Source organism: Strix aluco, chromosome 3, assembly GCF_031877795.1.
Source record: "Strix aluco isolate bStrAlu1 chromosome 3, bStrAlu1.hap1, whole genome shotgun sequence".
Classification (NCBI taxonomy): Eukaryota; Metazoa; Chordata; class Aves; order Strigiformes; family Strigidae; genus Strix; species Strix aluco.
In genome coordinates, this window is record NC_133933.1 from 23,964,355 (window position 1) to 23,987,014 (window position 22,660).

At 48.8% G+C, this 22,660-nt stretch overlaps 1 protein-coding gene and 1 long non-coding RNA gene across 3 annotated transcripts; one reads left to right on the top strand and one right to left on the bottom strand.

Annotated features, from left to right (window-relative positions):
• Nucleotides 1–306: 306 nt before the first annotated feature.
• On the bottom strand, nucleotides 307–1,236 carry MIXL1 (Mix paired-like homeobox). The gene is made up of 2 exons (XM_074817779.1): nucleotides 928–1,236; nucleotides 307–852 (listed from the first exon to the last, which is right to left on the bottom strand). The coding sequence occupies exons 1-2, from the start codon at nucleotides 1,234–1,236 to the stop codon at nucleotides 424–426; spliced, it is 738 nt and encodes a 245-aa protein (XP_074673880.1). The 3' UTR covers nucleotides 307–423.
• LOC141920655 (uncharacterized) lies at nucleotides 533–21,775 on the top strand. Of its 2 annotated transcripts, XR_012622410.1 has the most exons (3): nucleotides 533–660; nucleotides 18,293–18,402; nucleotides 21,599–21,775. It is a non-coding gene; the product is annotated as an uncharacterized LOC141920655 (long non-coding RNA). The 2 variants fall into 2 exon arrangements; XR_012622411.1 differs by lacking the exons at nucleotides 533–660; nucleotides 18,293–18,402 and adding an exon at nucleotides 18,776–19,434.
• The last annotated feature ends 885 nt before the right edge of the window (nucleotides 21,776–22,660 follow it).

The window sequence follows — 22,660 nt, forward strand, 5'->3', positions numbered from 1 at the left end:
AGTAGAGCAAAAAATGTAAACCTTTATTTTTTTTTTTTTCCCCCCTCAGTCAAAAAATCCCAACAGACCATCCCACTCTTCTACTTTTCTAAGACAGCCCCCATCCCCAAAACACAGTGGATTTGGTTAGCTTTTTGGCTAAAGAAGGTTAAATAGACGTACAAAACATGCTACATTTTAAATACAGGGTAAAAAGATGCCCTCAGCTGATGGAGCTGACCCGTACCTTTCTTAAATAAATATGTAAAATCAGTTACTACCGGATAAAGTGCAACAGTCGCAGAGCAGGGTGAGGTAGGGGTTACGTGGCTGCTCCCCGCCTGAGCCGCGTCCCCCCAGGGCCGGGTCTGGCGGGGCAGGACGTCGCCCCGAGGCCGGGGGACGCGGTTTGAATGCCGGGGCCGGGTCCCGGCCGGGCGGCGCTCAGAGGGCTCGCAGGGCGCCGAGGGCGTTCTCTTCCCACTCCGAGCCCGACTCCGAGTAGCCGCTGGTGTCCTCGGCGTCGGAGACGGGCGAGTACTGCCCGCAGAAGGCGCGGCCCGGCGGGCAGGGGCCCGGCGGCGGCCCCCCCACGGGGGCGGCCCCGGTCCCGCCGTGCTGGCCGGGCGCGAAGGCCTCGAAGCCGGGGCCGGAGGGGAAGGCGGCGGCCGGCGGCCACTGGTAGGGGGCCGAGCCCTCCTTCTTGGTCGGGGCGACCTGGGCCAGGCCGGGGAGGGCGCAGCGGGGCCGCTCCGGGGCGCGCAGGGCGGCGAAGCGGGGCGGCCGCGGGTAGCCCGGCGGCGGCTCGGCGGGGCAGGGCCGGGGCGGTCCCCGCTGGCGGCGGGACTTGGCGCGTCGGTTCTGGAACCAGACCTGGGGAGAGAGGGCGGCGGTGAGGGCGGCCCCGGGGCGGGGCGGGCCCGGCGCGGCGCGGCCGGCGCCCCTCACCTGGATGCGGGACTCGGGGATCTGCGTGGCGTCGGCCAGCTTCTCCCGCAGGAAGATGTCGGGGTACATGGTGTCCTGGAAGACCAGCTCCAGCGTCTCCAGCTGCGCCGCCGTGAAGCTGGTCCGCTTCCGACGCTGCGAGGCCGCCGGCGCCCCCTCCGCCGGCTCCGCCGCCCCCCCGGCCCGGCCCGCCGCCGGCAGCGCCCTGAGGGCGGGCGAGGCCGGGCCGGGCCCGCCGCCCCCCGCCCACCTCCCCGCGGGGAAGGCGGGCGGCTCCGCCGGGGGCTCCCCGAAGCGCAGCGCGGCCATGGCGGCGGGCCAGGAGGGGCCCCGGGCCGGCCCGCCGCCCTTTATAGCCGGGGAGGGGGCTCGGCGGGGGCGGGGGTTCGGCGGGAGGCGGCACGGCCCCGCGGGGAGGGGGGCCGCGGGGGTCCGGGCACCCCGCCGAGCCCCCGGGCCCGCTGGTGGGCTGCCCGCCCTGGGCGCCCCCTGCCCCGCTCAGCCCGCGGGGCGCGGCGGGGGCCGGCACCGCACCCCACGCGTGCCCGACGGGGCGGCCGCGGCCCGCGTCCGCCTGCTGCGGGCAAAGCAGCGGGGCGTGGGGGGGCTGCGCCCCGGGCGGGCCCGGCCCCGCAGCTGGCTGTTTCTGATACAACACCTGGACTGATACAGGGTTTGCTCCCTCCTGCTACGGCTGCGGAGGTGCGTGTGTTCCAGCCGCCGGCCACCTCGGCGTGAGCGATCCCGCACGGGGCGACACTCAAACAAAAGCGCTCTCTCCCCGCGGCCGCGGCTGCTCTGTTGGCAGCGCTTGGCTGCCAGCTCTGCGGCTGGCCGACGGCCTCCTGCCGTGCCCGCTGCTGCAGAAACAGCTCTTCTCTTTTTAAGATGCGAGTTAAACGCACCTGGAGGGCCCCAGCAGCTCAGACGGGGCAAGAGACAGACGCTGGTGTCCTCGCCTTTTCCACCCACTCGCTAATGCCTCCGCGCTCCCGCTCGCCCAGCCCAGGCACTTCTGTGATAACTGTTTCCCAGCTGGAGAGAGACTCACGCCGAAACCTTGCCCGTGCCGGCCCTCGCCAGCGTTCTTCAGAAAGGGTTTGCCCACGTTTTGTTTTGTGGGCCCGTCTCCCATGAAAAGCGACTTCACACGAAAGAACAGTGTTTTGGTTGTTAAAAGCCATTTTTGAGAGGTTTCTTCCTAAAGCATTTGTACCTTTGTGCTTTCAGGCATGCAGTGATCCGGGTGCTTTCTTTAATGAAGTTTCTAGGTCGTTTGTTCCAGAAATCGTGGCCTGTAGTCTGCAGACAGCAGTCAGAAACGTGAGACTTGTACAGGGTTCTCAATTAGCAGGGTAACGAGAGGGCACGGTGGTAAGAAAGGGCACCGGTGAGTGGTGATCCAGAAAGCATGGACGGCATTATTTGAGGTTTTCAGTAAAAGACTTGGGGAGGGTTGAATTACTCTGCAGATACTGTGCAGATTTAGAAGATGCCACAGGTGGCACCATAAGGGAGTTACTCCATATTACATTTACATGATTAATATTTTACTCTATTTTGCATCAAATAACATTTGCTGGAAAGTGCAAGCAGAACTTTCTTTCCTGTGTAATGAGAGATGTGACATCCTTTAGGTTTCTGAAGGGTTTAATCCTGCTTTGAATTATGCCCTTATAGGGATATTGACTTCAGTTTCTGGGATTTGATTAAGGTGGATTAAGTATGCCAGACAGAGAGAGCAGCTTTTTCAGGGAAATGTGTTTCTTCACACATGTACGTGTGTTTTTCTTTCAGCAGCCCAGGCTCAAGTAGCTGCTGGCCACCACAGGCCCCCCACTGTTCACCCCCATCCTGCTGCTTTCCCTTTGGCTGAGTGGGTTGCTAAGCCGTGTGTGAGTCCACAGTGTGATCAGGGAAGTAATCCAAGTTAAATTAACTGTACAGTAACAGCAGGTTTGTTGGGTTTTTTTAATCCAGCTCCGGTATTCCCCACCCGTGGGTCACCAGCAGCCCCTGGGACGGCCGTACAACCGAGAGGGCACTGCCAGGTGGAGCAGGAGGGAAATGAGGGGATCCCATCTGGGGGTACTTCTAGGACTGCTGCCTCCTGGGTCTGATGCTGAGCTAGAAGAGGACAAAACTCAGACAGACTGCCCAGGAGTGTGGTGGTTTTTAGTGTCAGACCTCCCATTAAGACAACTACTTTATCAATGTATATTGAATATGTACTCAGGAAAGAGCCAGTGCTGGGAGCTAATAGACCTATTCCCAACTCATAAATCTGGAAATGAGCTGACTCTTTGATCTCTGACTGCTGTGACATCCTTCGGGCCAAAAGCCCTCTCAGTTCCCTTGTGCTTTACGGTACCAGCAGTGTTCCAAAAGCGATCTTGTACCAGCAGCTAACACTTCCCCTGATGAGGAAATCAATGGAGATGTTTCCCAGGCCTGAAAGTTTTCATTAAGAGACATAGGTATCACATTTATAGACCATAAAGAAAGTCCACTTTGTTACAGTGGAAGAAAAATAACTTCTACATAGTAAACTTCGTTGCACTAGATCTGAGTGCGGTTTGACTGCTAGTTCTGCGATAGGGACTGGGAAGGCTGTGCCTTGCAGCTCTGTACAACAGGCTGGGTGCGCCTGTGCTGCTGGGAGTGGATCGTGTGGGCAAAATGGTCGGTGCCCTTAATGCAGCCCAGATTTACACACACAGGCTCCAGGTTGTGGGGTGCGCACCCAGTCACTGAACTGCCCGTCTGCAGACGGTTTCATTTTCCGGCAGCCGTTCCCACAGTTTACCCGTGCGAGGCTGAGGCAGCTGTAGGCAGGGGCCTGGCTGCGCTGCTGCCTGCGCACCTTTGGTGCTGACCTCGGTTTGCTTCCACTCTCTCTGCCTCAGTTTCCTTTTCTGGGCTGGCTGGCTCATACCAGCATGTTGATACACCTTGGTGATGAGTCCTCTTCTGTGTACCAGTGGTATGCGCTGGACGTGAAAGCAGGGCAATTCTGGGGCAAGACTGGAGCCCAGGAATCATATATTCCCTTTCTCGTGGCTCAGAGCATTACACGGTGACTTCCTCTGTGGGATCCTGGCGGCCACCCTTCTGTATTGGCTTGGCTTGAAAGGGATCGAAGATTGAAGAAAGGCGAGGGGGACGGGGCTCTAATTGTAAAGGAGTGCACTGTTAGGTGGAGATCAGCGTAGGAGGCTTTTGCCTCCTCCTAGGCAAGCAGGACGACATGAAAGACAGCTCTTTGCTTTCTTCTGCCAGTTCTCTCCCCTCCCAACGTTGGCACACCTCTCCGCAGCTCCCACAGAGTGTCATCCCACCGATGCGCTAAAAGCGATGCCTGTGAGGTACTGCAGCGTGCCTCCTGCAGCGAGAAAAAAACACTGGGTCTGGGTTCGGCAGAGTTTCCTTTCCCCAACGAGAAGTTTGACATCCTGCTCTGCCCCTTGTAGTCTGATGAGGAGGTTTCCAATGCCTTGTAGGGGCCAGCATCTGCATGGGGTTATACCTGGGTAGGGGCTGGAAGCATTTAGGAAGACATTCAGACTTTTGTCCCTTCCTGTTCTGCATGCTTCCTTTTATTCGTGTCCTGTCTAGGCAGAAAGGGGGATTTTACTTCTTCCCTGGAGGTGCAGAAGCTATGACATAAGTGCAGAAGTTACTTGCTTTTTGAAATTAAGATGGCTAAAGTGGAGATCGCTATCTCTGAGGGAAGAGCAGACTACCTTGTGTAGATAACAGAGATTACAACCTGCTTCAGAGGCTGATTACATTGATCTTCACCATATTTGTCAAGAGAGAAACTCCTTATGCTGTTGTCTGTGCTGGAAGTACCTCTGCACTGAGGTACCTGTGCCGAGGGGACTCTCGCAATATGAAATGTGCCTGTACCTGCAATGAGAACACGGTTTTAAGCTTCGGGTGGAGAACATGCTATTGTGTCACCGCTGACAGCTCCAAGCATCCGGCAAGGATAAGGCAGGCTCTGAAACACTGACATTTTTGGAGATGACAGAATAGATAGGCCTGGTGCAGGGTTTGCTGGCGTGCTGGCTTTTCAGCCTTTTGCGTATCAAGCTGGGGAGGTTCTGTCAGGCTGTTGAGGGCCACAAAGTCATCTTTTAAACGTGCAGATTAAGATCCTGCCTTACGTGACTTGAAGAGCTGAGGCTTGGGAAGCATCCCAGAACACACGGCAAGAGTAGGCGGCAGTGTGACATTCAGTCGTGTCTTTGCTGCCAAAACAAACACGCCCCTTTAGATAAGTAACACACACGAGCAGTTCTGCTGCTCCGACCTGGAGGGGATGAGCCGCAGTGGGGTTTGCCATGCAGTGGTTTGTAACCATGAGTACAGGTTTTGCTGTGTTCAAACTCCTCTGGCTTGTCACATCACTTTGTTCCTTCTAGGACTCTGCAGGGAAACAGCTCCTGTACAGTATTTTTTCATTCCAACAAAGCTTATTTTTTTTTTTTTTCTTTTTGGTGGCTGTCTTTATCATGAATTCTCTGGTGTCTAAACCTAAGATTGAAGCTTTTAGTAGTGCAAATTTACCGGTCTCTTGTCTCCCTGACTAAACTTGTAAAGACTTGATATCTTGGAGGTCTCAATTTCTACATCAGTTTTAACTGAAGCTGGCCAACAGGTTCAAAAGCTTACATTAGGAGAATGACCAAAAAAGGAACAGTGCTCACACAAACCTGATTTCATTAACTTAGGGCAAGTTTAAGAAAAAACAAACATATTTTTGCTGTTAAGACTTAGCTTAAGTTTAAGCTATATTGAAAAAGCAATGCCTGTATGACTATCTCACAAATAAAATTAATTGTAGACCAGACACATTTTTATGGTTACATGCATAACTACATTTGTTCCAGAGCTTCTGCTGGCATGAAAATGCTGTATAATTTCCAGCTTCTCTAGCAGGACCCTGATAGCAAAAATCATTAATGCACACTAGGCTTAGGTTTTGAGGGTTTTTTCATTCTGCCTAAGAGGAAATCTTTAGATGAATGCTTAATTTCCCTCTGATTGCTTCTAGTCACGGTGACAAAGCTCTTTACAGCCTCTGACTGCTTTTAGAGGTTTATCAGGTCTTCCCAAAGTACGTACTCCGAGATCTATATATTGAGGCACATCCAGGCTTTTAGGTAGAGTTCTGAGATCTCACAGCGATGTCATGTTTTTAATTTAAAGTTGTCATTTCATAGTGTTTGTGTTTTTAGTCCTCGTGGCTCTAACAAGGAAGAGCTTGAGAAGGTGGGCTGCGTACAGGCCTCACTTTGGCATAGTTTGCAGATGTCTTGAAATGTATTCTTGAGAGATCTGAGCTGCCTGTCCCTCTTGGATGGCTGGCTGTGTCCATGAGAGCTCCTTCTCACCAGAGCCTCGGCAGGGTGCTGAGGGGGTCCTCACTGCCTCACCCTGCACATCAGCCCCTGCTCCTAGGGGAGTCCCAGAGCAGATCCCAGCCTCCCTGAAGACAGGGACCAGCACTCTACAGAGAAGAAGGGTTTTGCCTTCCTGGTCAGCCCAGGAAGTGTACTGGATGTGGAGGGCTCCTTCTGCCTGTCGGAAGGACGGACAATGGCACGCTCACGCTTAGGGCTGTTCCGTTCCCATTGCACGTGTGTGGCGGCTGTGATCAGTACGGTGACTTTGTGAAGCGCCGCAGGCTGAGAGGATGCTGCTAGTTCATTCACAGCTCCATCTCTGGTCTCTTGTGTGGTGCCAGGCAAAATGCTGACATCTGTGCCGCGACTTCACCGGCCGTAAAACCGAAATGGCTGTATTTGTCTCTGTTCCGCAGGCTCGCCTCCACCTGTGAGACACTGAGGTGGATCCAGTGCCTTACTGCAAGGTCAGAAGCGTGACTCAGCCACGCTCCAGGCTGTCCCGGTTGGTGCCTGGGCACTGGGGCTGGGGCGTGAAAGGGAGAGGAGCAGGTCTGTCCCCGTTGTGCAGCTGACAGCGTCACCCACGGTGGTGCAGCCACAGTATTCTGAATATTGATCTGCGGCCAGCAGGCTGAGCTGAACCCTTTTTAGGGCTTTTGTACCTACAGGTAAGAAATACGTGGTGGAGCCCATCGCACTGGAGAACCAGAACGATGTCAGAGCCTGGTGACATCAATCCCCAACGCAGGACGCTGCTTGTGCAGCCCAGCCCAGCTGCAGTGCCACCGGTTATTTCAGATCACAAAGTAAGGGCCAGTCTTGCCCAACAGCTGCATGCGCAGATCATCCACGGGGTTAAAATAAATGCGATGTGACAAGCGGTTGTGTTCTCTCTGAAAGATGGCAGTCTTGCTTGGCTAGGATCTGGTTACATATATATATGCATGATCTATTTTCCTTTGCAAATTAAACCGCTGTGTCTCTCTGGTTTTGGCAACAAGGAACTAATAGTATCTTGTGACTTTAGCCCTGTGCTTAGGAGGGGGATGTGACTCGGTGGGGTAAGCCATTTCCTGAGAGGTGCGAGACGTGACTTCAAGACCTGGTGGTGCGGTTCGTGTATTCTGTTCCGAGGAGTTGATAAGAGCTTCAGACACACAGCCTTGAAGAAAGCGGCTGTGGGGGAGGCGTAAGAACCTAGCAAACGCATATGAAAAGATCAAGGGGCTGCATTTGCTAAATGCCAACAGGAACAGATTTGGGGTGAGATGCCCAGGTTTAGAGGGGACCTAGACGTAGCAAAGGGACAAGAGCAGAGTATGTCTGATGGCTGGCAGCTGGCTCCCTACCTTTGGAGGGAGGGGAAGATCAAGGATTTGGGAGTGGGCAGGAGGTAAGAGCAGATGGTGGGGGTGGGAAGGGGGAAAGGAAAGGGCAATAGGGCGGAAGCTACCTGGAGACAGGAGAGGCTGGCTGGAAGGGCAGGGGACATTTAGGGTTGAGTTTAGACACTGTTAAACCTCAGCCCACCTTTGAGTTTTGAGATACCCTGAGAATGGCAGCATGCGTGTACCTGACTCTCACTGTTGCTTCTGCAGTGGGTGGGCAGTCCCTCAAAGATTGCTGTGGCAGCAAGCCCTAGGCTGAAAGAATTCCTTGGTGCGATTTATCTCTGTGTCTTCTCTGATTTTATAGCAGGTGGTACAGAGAGACAACCTAAAGCCTCTATTTAATAGAGCTCATCATGTTACTTTGCTTACTTGCATGCTCTGAACAAGGTCATATCCCATTCTTAGAGATATTTTCCTTAATGAAGAATTTTATAACAATTGTCGATGCAAGTGGTTGTATATATAAAATTACTGGGTTATCTGAACTCCCAGTAGCGTTTAATTAATTCGCTGTACAAGCAAAGGAAAAATCCTCAGTCTCTGCAGATGAACACAAAAAAAGCCACAAAGAAAGAAAAAGATAAGAACAGAAGAGCTAAGGAGAAAGACAGGACCCTGTTTACCTCCTTTTCATACAGCACCTACTTAGGAGAGGCAGCCTTCCAGGGTGCAGCCAGGATACACACACAGAGCAGGGCTGGCAGGGGGAGGCAGGATGATCCATAGCAGAGAGGCCACATCCTCTTTTAATAGCACTGAATAACAGAAAGAAAAGCTCCAAACAGTCCCCTCTAACTTTTTCAGTCTCCTTGGCCTTAGTGAGCTGTGTTAAGGCATTGTTTTGTACATTTTCTTGGCAGACTCCTAAACCGTTATCATCATCCCCTGCACGTGGTGAGGTCTTCCTTCTATCCCAAGTTAGCAAATGACAGTCACAAGATTTTCTGTTTCTGTCTTGCAGTGTTTGGTATCTGTGCATGAGCTGCTGAAAATAACAGATTATTATGAGAAATTTTTTCTTGGGTTTTTTTTGTTAAAGCTTATATCTCGTGGTTATTGAGAAAAGGATCCAAATGTGAGGCAAATTTTGCTCCAAAAGTTCAAAACCAGAAGGCAATACATAGAACCAGAACTCTTCCGGTAAGGTCGGATGCCTGTTACAATACAAACACGGATCCACTATCTTTCTCTGCCCCTGGCTGCTCTGGTGCTATTAAACCCCAGGAGTCTTCCTTCTCTGAGTGGTACTGACTGGAGATTTCTTCAGCTGACCTCCCTGCGCTTCCCTGCTGCTGCTCAGGCACATGCCAAGGCCAGTGCTTTGGCTTCAGTCTTGACATTCATTCTATATGTTTCTTATCTTCTTTTCTGGTTAGTTTTGGAGACGAGGGACTGTTGGTCTCTCGTGTATTGTGGCATTTGTAACAAAACCATTTTGGTTTGCTCTGGCATTTTTTTCTGGGGTGTTTCAAAGATATTCAGGCCTCTGTAGAGTTTGAAAGATTTTCAGCTTTAACATGTAGATGGAAGGTGGGAAGTTCCACCTGAGCTGGGGATTTGAAGTTGATCATTAAATCAGTGGGTTTGGGTGATCATAGCTGGGGAGTGCAGCAGTTACTCTGCCATTTGATGAAGTGATTCTCTTCCATGCATGAATTGACTCATATTTCTTTGCTATTTAAAATCACACCAAAGAAAAGAAAAAGGAAGAAAATACCACGCAGTGAACCCAGTAGGCATTATTTCTGTGGGTTATCCTGATTTTTGTAAGCCCACAGCAGAGTCTTCTGGTGTCTGACTCACACAGAAGCTCCATGCATTTGCATAGAAAAGTATCTCCATCTTCCTCCCCCACTATCCCATCCTCCCGCCTCAACCATCCCAGATAAGCCTGCTGATACCATCCCGCATGTTGCCTCACTCCTCTCTGCAAACACACTCTCTAGGGCACGTCCCTGCCCTCCACCCAGGACTGGTGCCCCCCAGGCTGCCCTGCTCAGGCAGCTCTTGCCCCAGACCTTCAAAGCGCCTCTTGTTCCCTCGCCCCATTTTATATGACAGCTGTTTTTCTTCCCCTATTATTCAAGCTCAGCTCCCCTGCTTTTATTTCTGGTAGGGTTATTTTTCTATTTGACTTTGGCCCCGTTTGTCAAGGGCACACCCTTGTCACCTCCTTAGTCTAATCCTTTCCTTTGTTGTCTAAAGGTCTTCCTCTCTTTCCTTTTATTGGTACTTTTATCTCTTTCTCCATTATCTTTTAGTCCCTCTGATTCCTTCCCCTCTCCTTTGCATTTGACCAAGCTTGTCTTACACGTATTACTTGGGGGATTTAAGACTTTTCTCCTTGACAGCTTTTCTTCCACGCCCCCTGGAAGTTTCTCCGTGCCGCTGGACCCATGCCAAAGAGCAAATACATTTATTACTCCAAATGAGACAACTGCAATCCCAGATCGAGAGTGACTCCAGGCGGCAGTGATCGCAGCAGCTCCCTACTGCCATCTTAGCCATCCCCCGTATCTTTATGAGACTATGTTTTTCCTCTTTTGCTGTTGTGTCTTCACATCTGGGAGGCTGTCTTAAGGTCTTTGAGGTAAGAGAAGGTATAAAGGAGTGATGAGAGTTTGCTGCGAGGCTGAGTGATCAAAAGCAGCAGCGTCATAGTGTAGGTTTCTGTTTGCAGTTCCACCACTGCTATCCTCTTTTGCCACCACCTTCAGGCTCACTGTCAATGCCTGAAGCATGACTGTAGACAAAGTCTTTATGACAGTGGCTGGAAATTGCGAAACTAGGCACAATATCATGTCAATCACAGCATCACCTGGATGTTTTACATCGTGTCTTGGTAAGTGCCAGCATAACAGCGTTCATGGTTTTCTAACATTTCAAAAAGGCTGTATTTCTCTCAAATCTTGCCAGGATAGAAAAAGTTGGGGTCTTCAAAGGGCAGAAGTGAGACGATAAGGAGTTTCCTTTGATTAATGTCTCTTGGTTGAACTGTCCTTCCTCTGTGTTCTGTATTTCTTATCAGATAAGGCAGCAGGAGTCCTGGCATGTACAGAGCAGTCCAGGGGAAACAGAGAACCTGCTGACACTGAAAATCCTGACAGACTGGAGTGATCCTCCCTGCCCACCGAGCTTCATTTTGTGTCTCTTCAAACAAATGGTGATCTTTCCACTGGCTGCATGGAGCAGGCTCCTGCTTGAGGGACCAGGATGATTTCTAGTCGTGACATGTGAAGAGCCACACAGGTGCCCACACAAGCAAAGCCCTGTATCTTGTGCTCTTTCCTCATCCTAGCAAAGTGTCCAGAATGTGTGTGAGCACTGACCTCCTTCGGCTCAAACAGATCTTTGCATTTCAGCTTTCCACAGCAGCAAGTTGCCATTAACAGTGTATAGCCAAGTGTGGGCTGTCCAAACGAATACATCAAATGCCACTGTAACTTGCCTGCAGGCCGGTTGCCGGTGGGAAGGTGCATGGCATGCTGGCAGACACACACTCGGTTGTTCCTAGAAGATCCCTGTTCCAGAGCAGGCTCCGTGCCTGCTTCCTCCTCTCCAGGCCTTTATGTAATCTTGCAGCAATGCAGCTTCACCAGACTCCTTTGGCTAACCCAAGCAGAAAAGCTGGTTTCAGATGGGAATTTTACTTAGGACCATGTGAAATGCGTATGCACAAAGAGCTGCAGAAGGTCTGCCTGACCTCTTTTCTCTCTCCACGTTTCCCAGGGTCAGTTCTCAAACTCTTGCCAGTGTTTTCAGCAGATGCAGAAACTGTGGACCACATCACACAGTAGGAAAGACTTACTCTTTCTTCACACCGAAAGGAGAGCCACTCCTGTGAAATCCTCTCTGTATCTGTGGGTCTAGATTGCTGGTTTTCTCCGTGGAGGCATGTAGAAATCACGAATTATGAAAAAAGGGAGTCATGAAGTGCTCTTTGGAGCACTTGTAGAACAGCCATCGTTTAGATAATTGCAATTTTTTTTTCTGGGTGAAGTTTGGGCCATTTGGGAATTGACCACTGAGCACAGTATGAATAGGAAGGGGAAGGCTCAGTGGAAAATACCTTTGCTAGCAGTGCCTCCGCTAGGCGCAACAGAAATAAGCAAGGGATGTACCTGCTTTGGCTGGCACTTTTTTGGTGAGGAAATGCCTCCATTAGACCTGTTTGTTCGTGGACTACATTAGCAAAATACTCCTAGTGTGGCTGTTGCTATATAGCAAAGTGTTATTTTTCCACCTCCTTACTGAAGAAAATAAGCAGTGCTTGTTAAAACAGAGATTTTGCTGTTAGAACTGTGTTTTTATTACAGCGCAGAAGAGCAGAGGGCAGCACTGGTAACGTTGTGGGGATGCTGTAGGGCACCGCTCTCCGTTGCCCTGCATGAAGCACACAGGCTACGTGTGCCTTGGTGAGGAGACGGTGTGACACTCTGCGCTGGTCCCCTCGTGTTGTGCCGCAGGGGAACACAGCATAAAGAAGGCAGCAGCAACTTTGGGGTGAGGCTGGAGAGAACTTCTGTGGTTGCCGGTGTCACATGTTTAAGCAGAAATTCATCTGACATTTTGGAAGGGGGAAGGCAGCATTGATCATTCCTGGCTGCTGCGCTGGGTACGTGCCGATGCACTTGGCTCGAGGATGATGCATTTTCCAGCATAGAGGAGTCTTGTGTCCATATTAAGGTCAGCTTGTGCCATCACACCCTTGAGACAGTAAACAGTGGCAGATTGTGAAAGGGGCTGTACCAGTAACTCCTACCCGTGACATTTTTGGCACGCCATCTGACCAACCCCCAGGGAGGGCTCTCAGACGGTGGTGATGCACCGTCTCCTCACATTTTGCAGCCTTTCCTGGTGAAGGTAGGCTGGACGTCCCTGGCTTGGCCTTTTAAATGGACTTCTTGCCAAGACAGTGGGTACCTTCAAGATGAAACAGAGCAGGTCAGGGAAGGAGTAAGACACTGATATTTCCTGATGAGGTCTTTTAGGATCTCAGAAGAAACCATAGCTGAAAACCAAATGATCTTCAGTCACAGACTCAGAGGAGAGGTGCAGTGCATGTGAAGCTGTGAGAGATACCTCAGGAAACCCAGGCCATTCACAGGGAGTATGTCCAGCAATATAGTAGTATATTCAGACACACGCAAGCACAGGGTGGATTTAGAAGTTTGGGGGGCTAGACCTTACACAAGCAGCACTGGTGAAACATCTGCACTAAACCTTTATTCATCAGCATTTCAGGCTCCCCTATTTTATTGTACCCTAGTTCTCATGTCTTGTGTCACACAGGCAGTCCCCTGAGCAGCACCCATGAAAGAAACTGAACCAAAAGTGTCTTCTGAATATCCCATGTGGAAGAGAACCAGTTACATACAGCAGTTACAGCGGCTGCTCCTATTTTTGTATCATTACATCTGTTGTCAGCCGACAGATGTGGTGATGGAAACAGAAAAATTCACAACAGTTTGAATACTTTGGGGCAAAATACTTGATTAGTATGTGTGGTTTCAGCTCCACAGGCTGGCATCATTGCTAGCTGGACGGAAATGCCAGGCAGGCATAGGGAAGAAGCACATCATGTATCTCATCCTGTACCTCTCTAGCAGGCAGGGGAAGTAAGTATGTGGCATTTTACATGCCATAGTAGCCCAGGTGAGTTCATGGACCACTGCAGTGTGGAGGGCCGTCCTAGCCCAAACTCTTTCCTTAGTCCCTAATCCCCTTGTGTTAGCTACAGAGATTGCAGAGTACAGGCAGGAGTTGCTCTGAATCACTGTGGTGAGTCCCCATCCTCAGGTTTTGGGGACTTGTTCCCAAACTGTTCTCCCTTGTGCTACTGCAGAAGGTCCTCAGGGCAGCGGTGTGCCGTGCTGCGAGGATTTCAAGCAATGCAGAGGTCTGTGCTGCAGCAGATGTCATCCACAGGGTTCATTATCCTCAATACCTTCAAGTTCTGGGTAAGCTTCCCTCAGATTCAGCTTTGTTATTTTCTTAATAGTGAGTATGGTGCAAAGCACTCTCCTGAAAGCTCTGGAAGCTGCTGGTCTGGTCCATAAAGGAGCTTGGCTGTGTGATGCTTCTCAACAATGGTTTTTACTGCACAGCTGCTTTTACCCAGGTTCCAGCAGCATCACGGTGGCACCAGTGGTAACAGCGTAAAAGCACTTGGCCTCTTCTGGTCTGGACAGTCATCTGTGAGGCACTAAGAGAGCTACCTGCTCCCTAGGTCACTACGGCTGTCAGTCACCACTGACCTGGGCCAGATTTGAATGCTGGGTCCCGAGATGAGAGATTTCACCCTGTCATGCTTCCCCAGAGGCAGCTGCTCTTCCTGAAGAAGTCTTTCAAGAGCATTTCTAATGGACACAGGAAAAAGAAGACAACACATCCCCAGGCTTTTGCTTCCATGCTGGTATTGCATTGCTTCCTGTGACCCTCTCTCCTCCCAGCAATGCATGGCTTTAAGGTTGCATAGGCTGGGTGGAATATATTTTAGAGCGAGACTCTATTTAGCTGTGATGTCAACTGCAGCCAACTATAAAAAGCTCAGTAATGCTCTTTGAAAGTGTAACAGCTGCTGCTCTACACGGTCTCTGGTGTATTACCAGTCCGCCCTATTTCATGTGCACACAACCAAAATAAAGTATTATAGCAATCATCTTATTATATAGTTCAAGTAATTTGGGACATAAACTCCCCAGAAACCTGGAGGAATTCAAGGTTAGACAAACTGGGTAATTTTACACAGTTTGTTAACAGAAAGGTAATTTTATCTGGCTTTGCAATGTAGCCTGACTTCTACCTAGCACTTGACTATGTGCTCTCAGCGGTCCCTACACAGTGACACCAGAGCAGCAAACCTTTCCTTTGGGCAGTTTTCCTGGATCCTGTTCACATACAGTTATAAACGGAGCTCTGGCAACGGGGCATGTCCAGCAATATATCGTCCAACATATGAAACCTATTTTTGTCCTTAACTGCATGTGGCAACATATATTTGAAAACACACTAACGAGGCCAAAATTTCCCGTAAAAGCAGGACTGTTTAAGAAAAAGTGATTTATTAATCTAGAGCAAACAGAGAGAAGTGGACGACTGTGGAATTGTGCTAGCGCTACGCACCGTCACAGTGCTGCAGATGGGGTCTCGGCTGGGTCTCTGTTAAGCACAGCCCTGAAACTGTGGATGCTGTAGTAAAGCCAATTCTTTTCCAAAATCTGAACAGTAAACATTTAGGAGTAATCCCACATTTCACTTGGTGGACTTCCTTCCGTTGAGGACCTTGATACATTTTCCAGGGATGTGTCTCTGTTTTACTAATACATGGGAAGGTTGAGGAACCTGCCTACAGTTATGTGAAAGCCAATGGGTGGCAGAGCAAGAAGGGGAGCCTGGCTGTTCTGGTTCTGCTTTCCCCCTTCCCGTCCCTTCCCTTTAGTCACTGGGCCTGCTGTCTGGTGAGCTGACATTACCAGGGGTCCATCCAATCAACCAAATGAGACAGTTTGAACAACACAAGTCCAGGAAGCAACAGCTACATAAAAAGGACAAGGAAAAGTTTCAGAAAAAGTCTCAGAAATGCCCAGTTTACTGTAGTGGTTCCTTGAAGAACTGTGCTGAGCCCTGACTCGGCAGGGTTCATCGTGGGGACCAGCCAGGCTGAGGGACAGCACCCTCCTGCCTCGCAGACTCAAGTGGATCAGCCAGAGTTCCAGGTCCCTTCTGCATTCTCGGCAAGACTAAGCAGTGCAAAGCAGCCGCAGCATTGCAGGCAGGTTGATTTTGTTTGTTTTGTAGTGCAGACAGGGCCTTTGTAGTGTGGGTGAAGAACGGTGTGTTCCTAAGTGACGTGTAAACTTCTCTGACACAGGTTTGAAGCAGCGGTGAGCTCACCAGTCTGCGAGGAAATGGTCGGCTGCCAAACACAGCTGTTACCAAAGGTGTCAGGACGGTTAGGCAATGGGAGGAACGATTTGGCATCAGACAAGAAACGCGCGCACCGCGGGATGGGCTCGGCCGTGTCTGTGAGCACTGGCTGCACCCAGCTCGCAAGCGGGGATGCGTCATCCATGAGGAGATCGGAGGCACCCAGAAATGAAAGCAAGCGGCCTCCAGTCCCATGGCAAGCTTGGGAGGGAGCTGGGGAGCAGCCTTGGGGCCCAGGCGTGGTGCTGGGAGTGCAGGCCCACCCTTCCCTGCCGGCTCTCTGGAAACCCCTCGGGCTCCCCCACTTTGGCGGGCGCTGGGTCGTTTATTGTGAGCAGGGTGAGGAGGTGACGGGGCAGCCGTTTCTTCTATGTACAAATGCACATGCAGACGGCCACCGTATGGTTGTTTAAATAAAGTGATGCTGAAGAAGGGTGACTTCTGTCAAGAGACAGAGATGAATTTACATGCTACAGCGTGTAGCAATATGCTGTTGGGTAAGAGCTGGCACATTTTTTGTGTCCAGCCATGTATACATAATGGTATCACAGGGGAGGCTGAGTTGCTGCGGAATTTAAGGTTGTGGGTTTTTAATGGCACCTAGGAAACAGGGTACTGGAAAACCTTGCACATTCAGTAACTTCCCAGCCAGAGCCTTTATTTGTCCTCTACTAGTCTGCAGATTATTTTGGATTTTACTATATCCCTTGATAACTAAGAGCTCAGGTCTTTATATATTGAGCAGCCTCCATTCTAAATAGGGGCGGCTGAGACTTTTTGCAAAGCTTTTGTCTACCTTTGTCAGAGGCTTTGCGACAACTAAGTGGCTTCCACATTTCTAGAAGTGAGAGTGGTAAATCATTGGCCATGAGCCCATTTGTTCAAAGAAGAAAAGAAAATAGTACTGCAATCCTACACGGGTGACAAGATGAAACTGTCTCTTGTACAATAGCCATAGAAACATCAGGCTCCTCATGTTCTGACTCCCTGGCTATGATTTTCCACAGTGACCGAGTAATTTATTTAATCCTTTCACTACCTCTTTGTAGAGTCTTGGAGCTTTAGGGTGTCAGAAGGAATCATCAAACTAACTCCTGCAAGGCATTAGAAGGCAAGATCTTGCAGTGTGTCACTGGGGAAAAAAAAAAGAACTTTTCTTTCAAAACAGATGTTTTCCCTCTAATATATTTTACAAGTTGAGGAAAACAAGCTCTTTCAAAAAAGAAAATTAATTGAAAACTTGGATCCTTTTGCATGAACATGATGCTACAGCTGACATCTTATTTCTTTCACTTGTGGTTAGAGAAATTTTCTTCTTCGGATCTTCAGGCCTTTCCAGTAGTCTTTCTGAAGGATTTTTCTCCTGACTCCTAGGTGACTCTTAAAAAGATAAAAAATATTAGATATTTTGTAGTGCATTAAATTACTTGCCTCAAATAAGTATTATTTTCATCAAGCCAGTCCTATTGGATGCTCTTATTTTTGTGGGATTTGGGAGTCCTAATGAGGACCAGCCCCTTCCTGATATGACCACTAAAGCTTGGGGACTGCATTATTCTGTTAAAGTGATCAACCATGAGATAATTACATTTTGCACACAAAATGTAGTGAGAGGGGTCGGAAGGAATACCCACTGACCTGAATGCAGCATTTCCCACCACAACGATAAGGTTCAACCAGCAAAGATTGCTACTGCCCTCTTTTTGAATAGAGAGAATTAGCAAGAACCGGCTGTCTGTCGCGACTAACAGGTTACTGGGGGGTGTTGGGCACACTACTAGTGATGTTTGGGACTCCATCTGGCAAGGAATTTCCTTCCCCAGGTTTTGATCTGGAAAGAAATATCAGTTGCTGTTGTGAATATCAGAGCCTGTCCTCTAGCTGGAAAATATTGTTGTTTTGCCATTCTATAAAGGCTACTAGACAATCACAGTGATGGGCACTCTATGGAGGCCTGTAATAAAAGCAACACACAAAAGGAGATATTACATTCACATATTTCTGAGCCTAAGGGCTTGTCTGTACTAGAGATTATTACTTTTTTTTGCTGTAAGTATCTCAGTGAGGTTAAAGACGCGCTCTTCCTGCCTATGTCTGTATAGCTACATCTAAACGAGGGCTTTTATCAGCGTAACTATGTCAGCAAAAGACCCAGCTTTTAACTCACATAATTGCACTGGTGAGGCTCCTTAAGTGGAGGCCAGTTTATACAGATTCTGCAGACGGAAGGAAACAAGAGAATTGCTCCTTTCATCATGATAGTGTTTTATCTCAGGGGCCTAGTGCTGACATTCTGAGTGTTGTTAACCTCTGCTATTTTAGGACTGGTGTGTAGGAGAGCATCATCACTGAATCAGGCATTCAGATACTTCTTTCCTGGGAATACGGTTCAGAAATCTGGCTGGTGAGATGTAATCACCTTGGTTAAGCATTTCCTTTGAGAACTTCTTTTCTACTTCTTGTGCTGTTTGTCCCTGATGAAACTCTTTCACATGGCAGCCATCCTGGACCCAGTTTTACATGAGATAGATACGTGATGAGGTCCCCAGTACTCCAGATTACTCCAGAACTACTTTAAATTATGTTAATATATCATTCCCCTCCTCATTCAAAGATTTCATTATCTTGCAGCAGAGCATGTGAAAGGAAGAGGATTCCCGTCTCCCTATGTTTAAGAGGAAAAACACATGACCTGTTCAGCAGCAATTCCTCTCAAGCATCAGCAAGATATGGACCAGAAGGTGTGTATATAAACATTTTAAGCCAAAGGGACTGGGTCAGATTATGAATGTGCTAAACGTGCCAGTCTTGAACTCTGGCTTGGTGAAAAATGAGGGTTTGGCAGCTTAAGGAGATCCTGCCTGCCACTCCCTTTGCCATCTCCCTTGTTCACACTCCTCTCCTTGCAGCCCTTCACCCTGACAATTGTATTGACTCAATTGTTTATGGGGCTGGGCTGTGGACCAGATCTGGGAATCAAGCCAGTTTAAAAAGAGAGAGAGAGAGAGAGAGAGAGGGTGAGATAAAAGGAAGGAGGCTGCATTTCACTGTGAGATAGTATTACCACTGCAACCCCATCGTACCAAAACAGTCTTCTACAGTGATGGGGAAAGGAGCCACAGTCTCTCCAAGAGGAACATCTGCAAGCCAAGAAAAGGCACAGTTACTAGTACAGCCCATACACAAACTTATATTTGTGAGTCTGCCTTGCAACAAAGGATCTTGTGTTACTTTTGTAAGGAAAGACGTTACTGCTTATCTCCCTTGAGGACAGCCTGCTCACAGATGAAGAGAATGGGAGGTCCTGTCTCAGTAACTTGTCCTATGCTGTTCATTAGGAAACTGGAGTAGGGGGGCTTTAGCTCAAAGTTTCCATCTTTGTTCACCAGCCTCACACACCATAATCTGCTCTGATTTTACTATCCTTGATGAGAAGAAAAAAAAAAAAAAAAAAAACGAGAGAAGAAAATGATGTCAAAACACTATTGCCCGTCTGATGGGACCTGTGCGATTCTCAGCAGTTCTGCTGCGCAATAGATTTCAGCCTACGGTTGTTGCCACTGTGAACAAGTTCCAAGGTCCACAAAAGCCACAAAGGAATGGAAGTCAATAGATATAGTCCCGCTGTGCAGGATCTGCCTCTCCACTAGCAGTCCACAAATCAGAGGAGGTTGAAATTGCCTGCTGGAGTGCAATTCTACTCGCATGGAATAAGGGAGATAAAAATACACTTCCTGCACTGAAAAGATGTTCATTAGAGCAGAAGAGCACAGGTAGGGAAGCAAACTGTCTAGTGATCTGACTATTCCAGTAACAGCGGGGTGGCTGGATTGGTGTAGCTACTTCTTAGGGTGCAGTTTGGTATTACAGCTGAGCCAGCCTACAATCTAGCTGCTCTCCATGTTTCCTGTTCACGTTGCTTTCTTTATATTGCATCTAATGGCTGTGTGACCACAGGGCAAATCTGTTCATCTGGCTGATAACAGTGGCAAACTAACCGTGCCATAAAAATTAGTAGTTTTCAGCCAGATCAGCCAGCTGGATCAACTCACCCTGAAGCCACTCCATCGCTAGATTCAGCGCAAGGGAAAGGGCAGGAGAAGGCAGCTGGGAGCAGCAGTGGAGTGCAACCACTGCTACTTGGCGTTAGCTCATGGCTCAAACTGCAAGCTGCCCGAGAAAGGACAACCTGCTCCCATCCTCCCTTCCCTGCTCCTGGCAGCGCCTTCCTGCTGCCACCAGTGCTTTCCTGACCCCTCGGTGAACCAGGCCTGCTCTCTAAGCCAGCAGAGAACTAACCTAGGGAAGCGAATAGTTTTCTGCCTGCTTGGTAAAGGGGATTGCTGAGAGGTCCGATGAGCGGAAGAGCTGGCAGCAAGGATGCTGATGGCAGCGTGTGGTGTGTGGCTGGGAGCAGACCAGGGTGGCTCCTTCCGACAGCAGCCATTTCGTGAAACCTCATTCTCAATTTAACCCAAAGCAGGAGAAAAAACCCCAAACAACATAAAAAAGAGAGCCACAGCTGAGCAGATAGGAACCAGCTGCACGCTCTCCATTGAAAAGCGTGCATCTGATAATTAGGTGGAGAGGGACAGGTTTAACACATGCTTTTGAAAAGTATGTTATCCTTCTGTTTGCTGAATGGAAGGAGTGAGATGAATAGCGCCACGTATTGCACACATAGCCTTGCTCTTCCTGCAGGACAGGCAGGAGGGTCAGCAAACAGTTTTGCAAAGAAATCCCCTTGCTGCCTATCCTTTCCCATGCCATTGGGCAGCTTGGAGGCCCAAAGGTAGATACAGTTCATTTGGAAATAAAGCCAAAAGGACGCAGGAGGGAGGAAGCTGGTATGTAGCACAGCACAGAGGAGGATGTGTCTGGAACACCAGAGCTCAGGGATCATCTCTGTCCCCTTTGGGGACACGTGCTAGGTGGGGTCAGACCCTGACCCAGAGGTACCACTCCCTTCTGGGGGTGTTTTAAAAGGGCGTCCATAGGTGCTCTGAATTTACGTGGACAGAAATCATTCATCTGGCTGTTGATTCACAGTTTTCTCTGGGCAGATAGCCAAAAATGCAATTGCTAATTGCATCAATTTCCATGTTCTCTCTTCTGTAAAATCACTTTGTTAGAGGAGTTGGTTAAATCCAGGAAGTGCTCAAATTTCCAGCCGTATCTTGTTTAGCAAAGACTTCTTGGTAACAGTGCTGTACTGCTTCTCTCAGCTCGTGTGCCTGTAAAAGGTGTGACTGTTTACACAGTTATGCTGCTGCAGATGCAATCGTATCAGTATAAGATAATTAAACTAGTATCACTTATTTTATTACACTGAACTGTTCTTTTATGATCACGTATAGCTGGTATAACTGTGTCCATGCTATGGGATGTTTGCTGTCTGTCAAAATGGGAATATTTAGTGAAGATGGACTTTAGCACGTGTATGTTTCCTCAGGAGTCGCTCTAGCACTCTGTCAATAAACCTGATTTCAACAGTGTTTGCTGACACGGCTAAAAAGGTATTGCCAGACCCTACATCCGATTAACTGTTATTCTGCACCCTGTGTAATAATTTAGAGAAGTCAGTGTGAATGTCACCATAAATTACTACATAAATGCAGGGCAGCAGCGCAGTGAACAGTGTTCGCTTCAAAGCAGAGACAGCTATTACCCACGCCTCTGTAGAGAGGTCCCAGAAGGGACCACAAGTTGTTTGCAAAATTGCAACCCTACTGCCATCTTTCAGAGTTGTCCAACAGGACGTGAAGCACACGGCACTGTTTGCTCTTGGGTGCCAGGCAAGATTAGACCATGCTTTAAAGGAGACCTCTTGAAGGAAAAAGAAAATGGAATTGTGGTTATTTTCAGGCATCGACCCTAACTGCATACATATTCTGTTTGGAAAATTACTGTTCTCTTTTTTTTTTTTCTCTCTCTTAGTTCTTAGAAAAACTTCAACTATTCAATCCAGAGGAGACCGTGGTGGAGGTCTTGCAGAAGTGGATTCAAAGTGCTCTCTTGCTTCACTGAAAAGCAGAAACATAAAAACTTGAGCTGGCTTATTTTTCTCCACAGACATATGACATTTGAATAAACAAGTACTAATGAAAAAGGACAGATCTAAATGTCTTTAGAGAATTTTCTCAGTGAATCCTCTGGTGCCGTTATACACTTTGTTGTCCCAGATCTTGTTTTGCTGATCAGGGATATCAATTAAACTCAGACACCAGAGTGAAAAGAGCAGGCGTATTTTACTAGAAATAACAAAATAATATAACAGAATAATACAGAAAACATACAGTAAGAAAAGACAGAACAGTGCACTTAAACAAATAGGAAAATACAGGGTCATGCATCAAATCATTACTACCTGAGAGAGAGAATAGTAATTAAGAAAGATCCATCACCACTTGCATACTTTACCATCATCCAGACCCGCAGTGGCTGGGCAGCCCCGGTTACAGCGAGGATTTGGAGAGCCTTTCCCGGCAAGTGGGAAATCCTACGCGGTGCGTCCAGCCATAGGTGAGGCTTCCAAAGTCGCTGTGAGTGGGCCCAGCCTTATATGCTAAAAATCAACAAGCCAGAATAACTGGCACCTTTGTTTTAAGCGGAAATATCTGGTTTAAATTTCACATTAGGTTCCCCCCAGAGCCTGGCCAGGGCTCAAGGAAGAAACGAAGGGAATTTCTCTGCTTATCTGATTGGATTATGCACAAGGTCTCACATCAGGTCTTGGAGACAGACACCTGCCTCCGTGACTCTGCTGTTCTATTCACATACAAGGAACAGAAAGATACATTCAAGGTAGCTGCATCCTCCATGCAGATTTCATTAGGGGTTACACACTGAGTTAACAGTTTCGGTGCAAGGCCTGTTGCTCAGGCTTCAACACTTCCACCTTTTACATCAGAGTAGGGGGTTTGTTATAATTTAGTATAACACCTGTTAGCACAATGGTTATCAGTTATAAAATATACAGGATTCATCTATAGATCAACT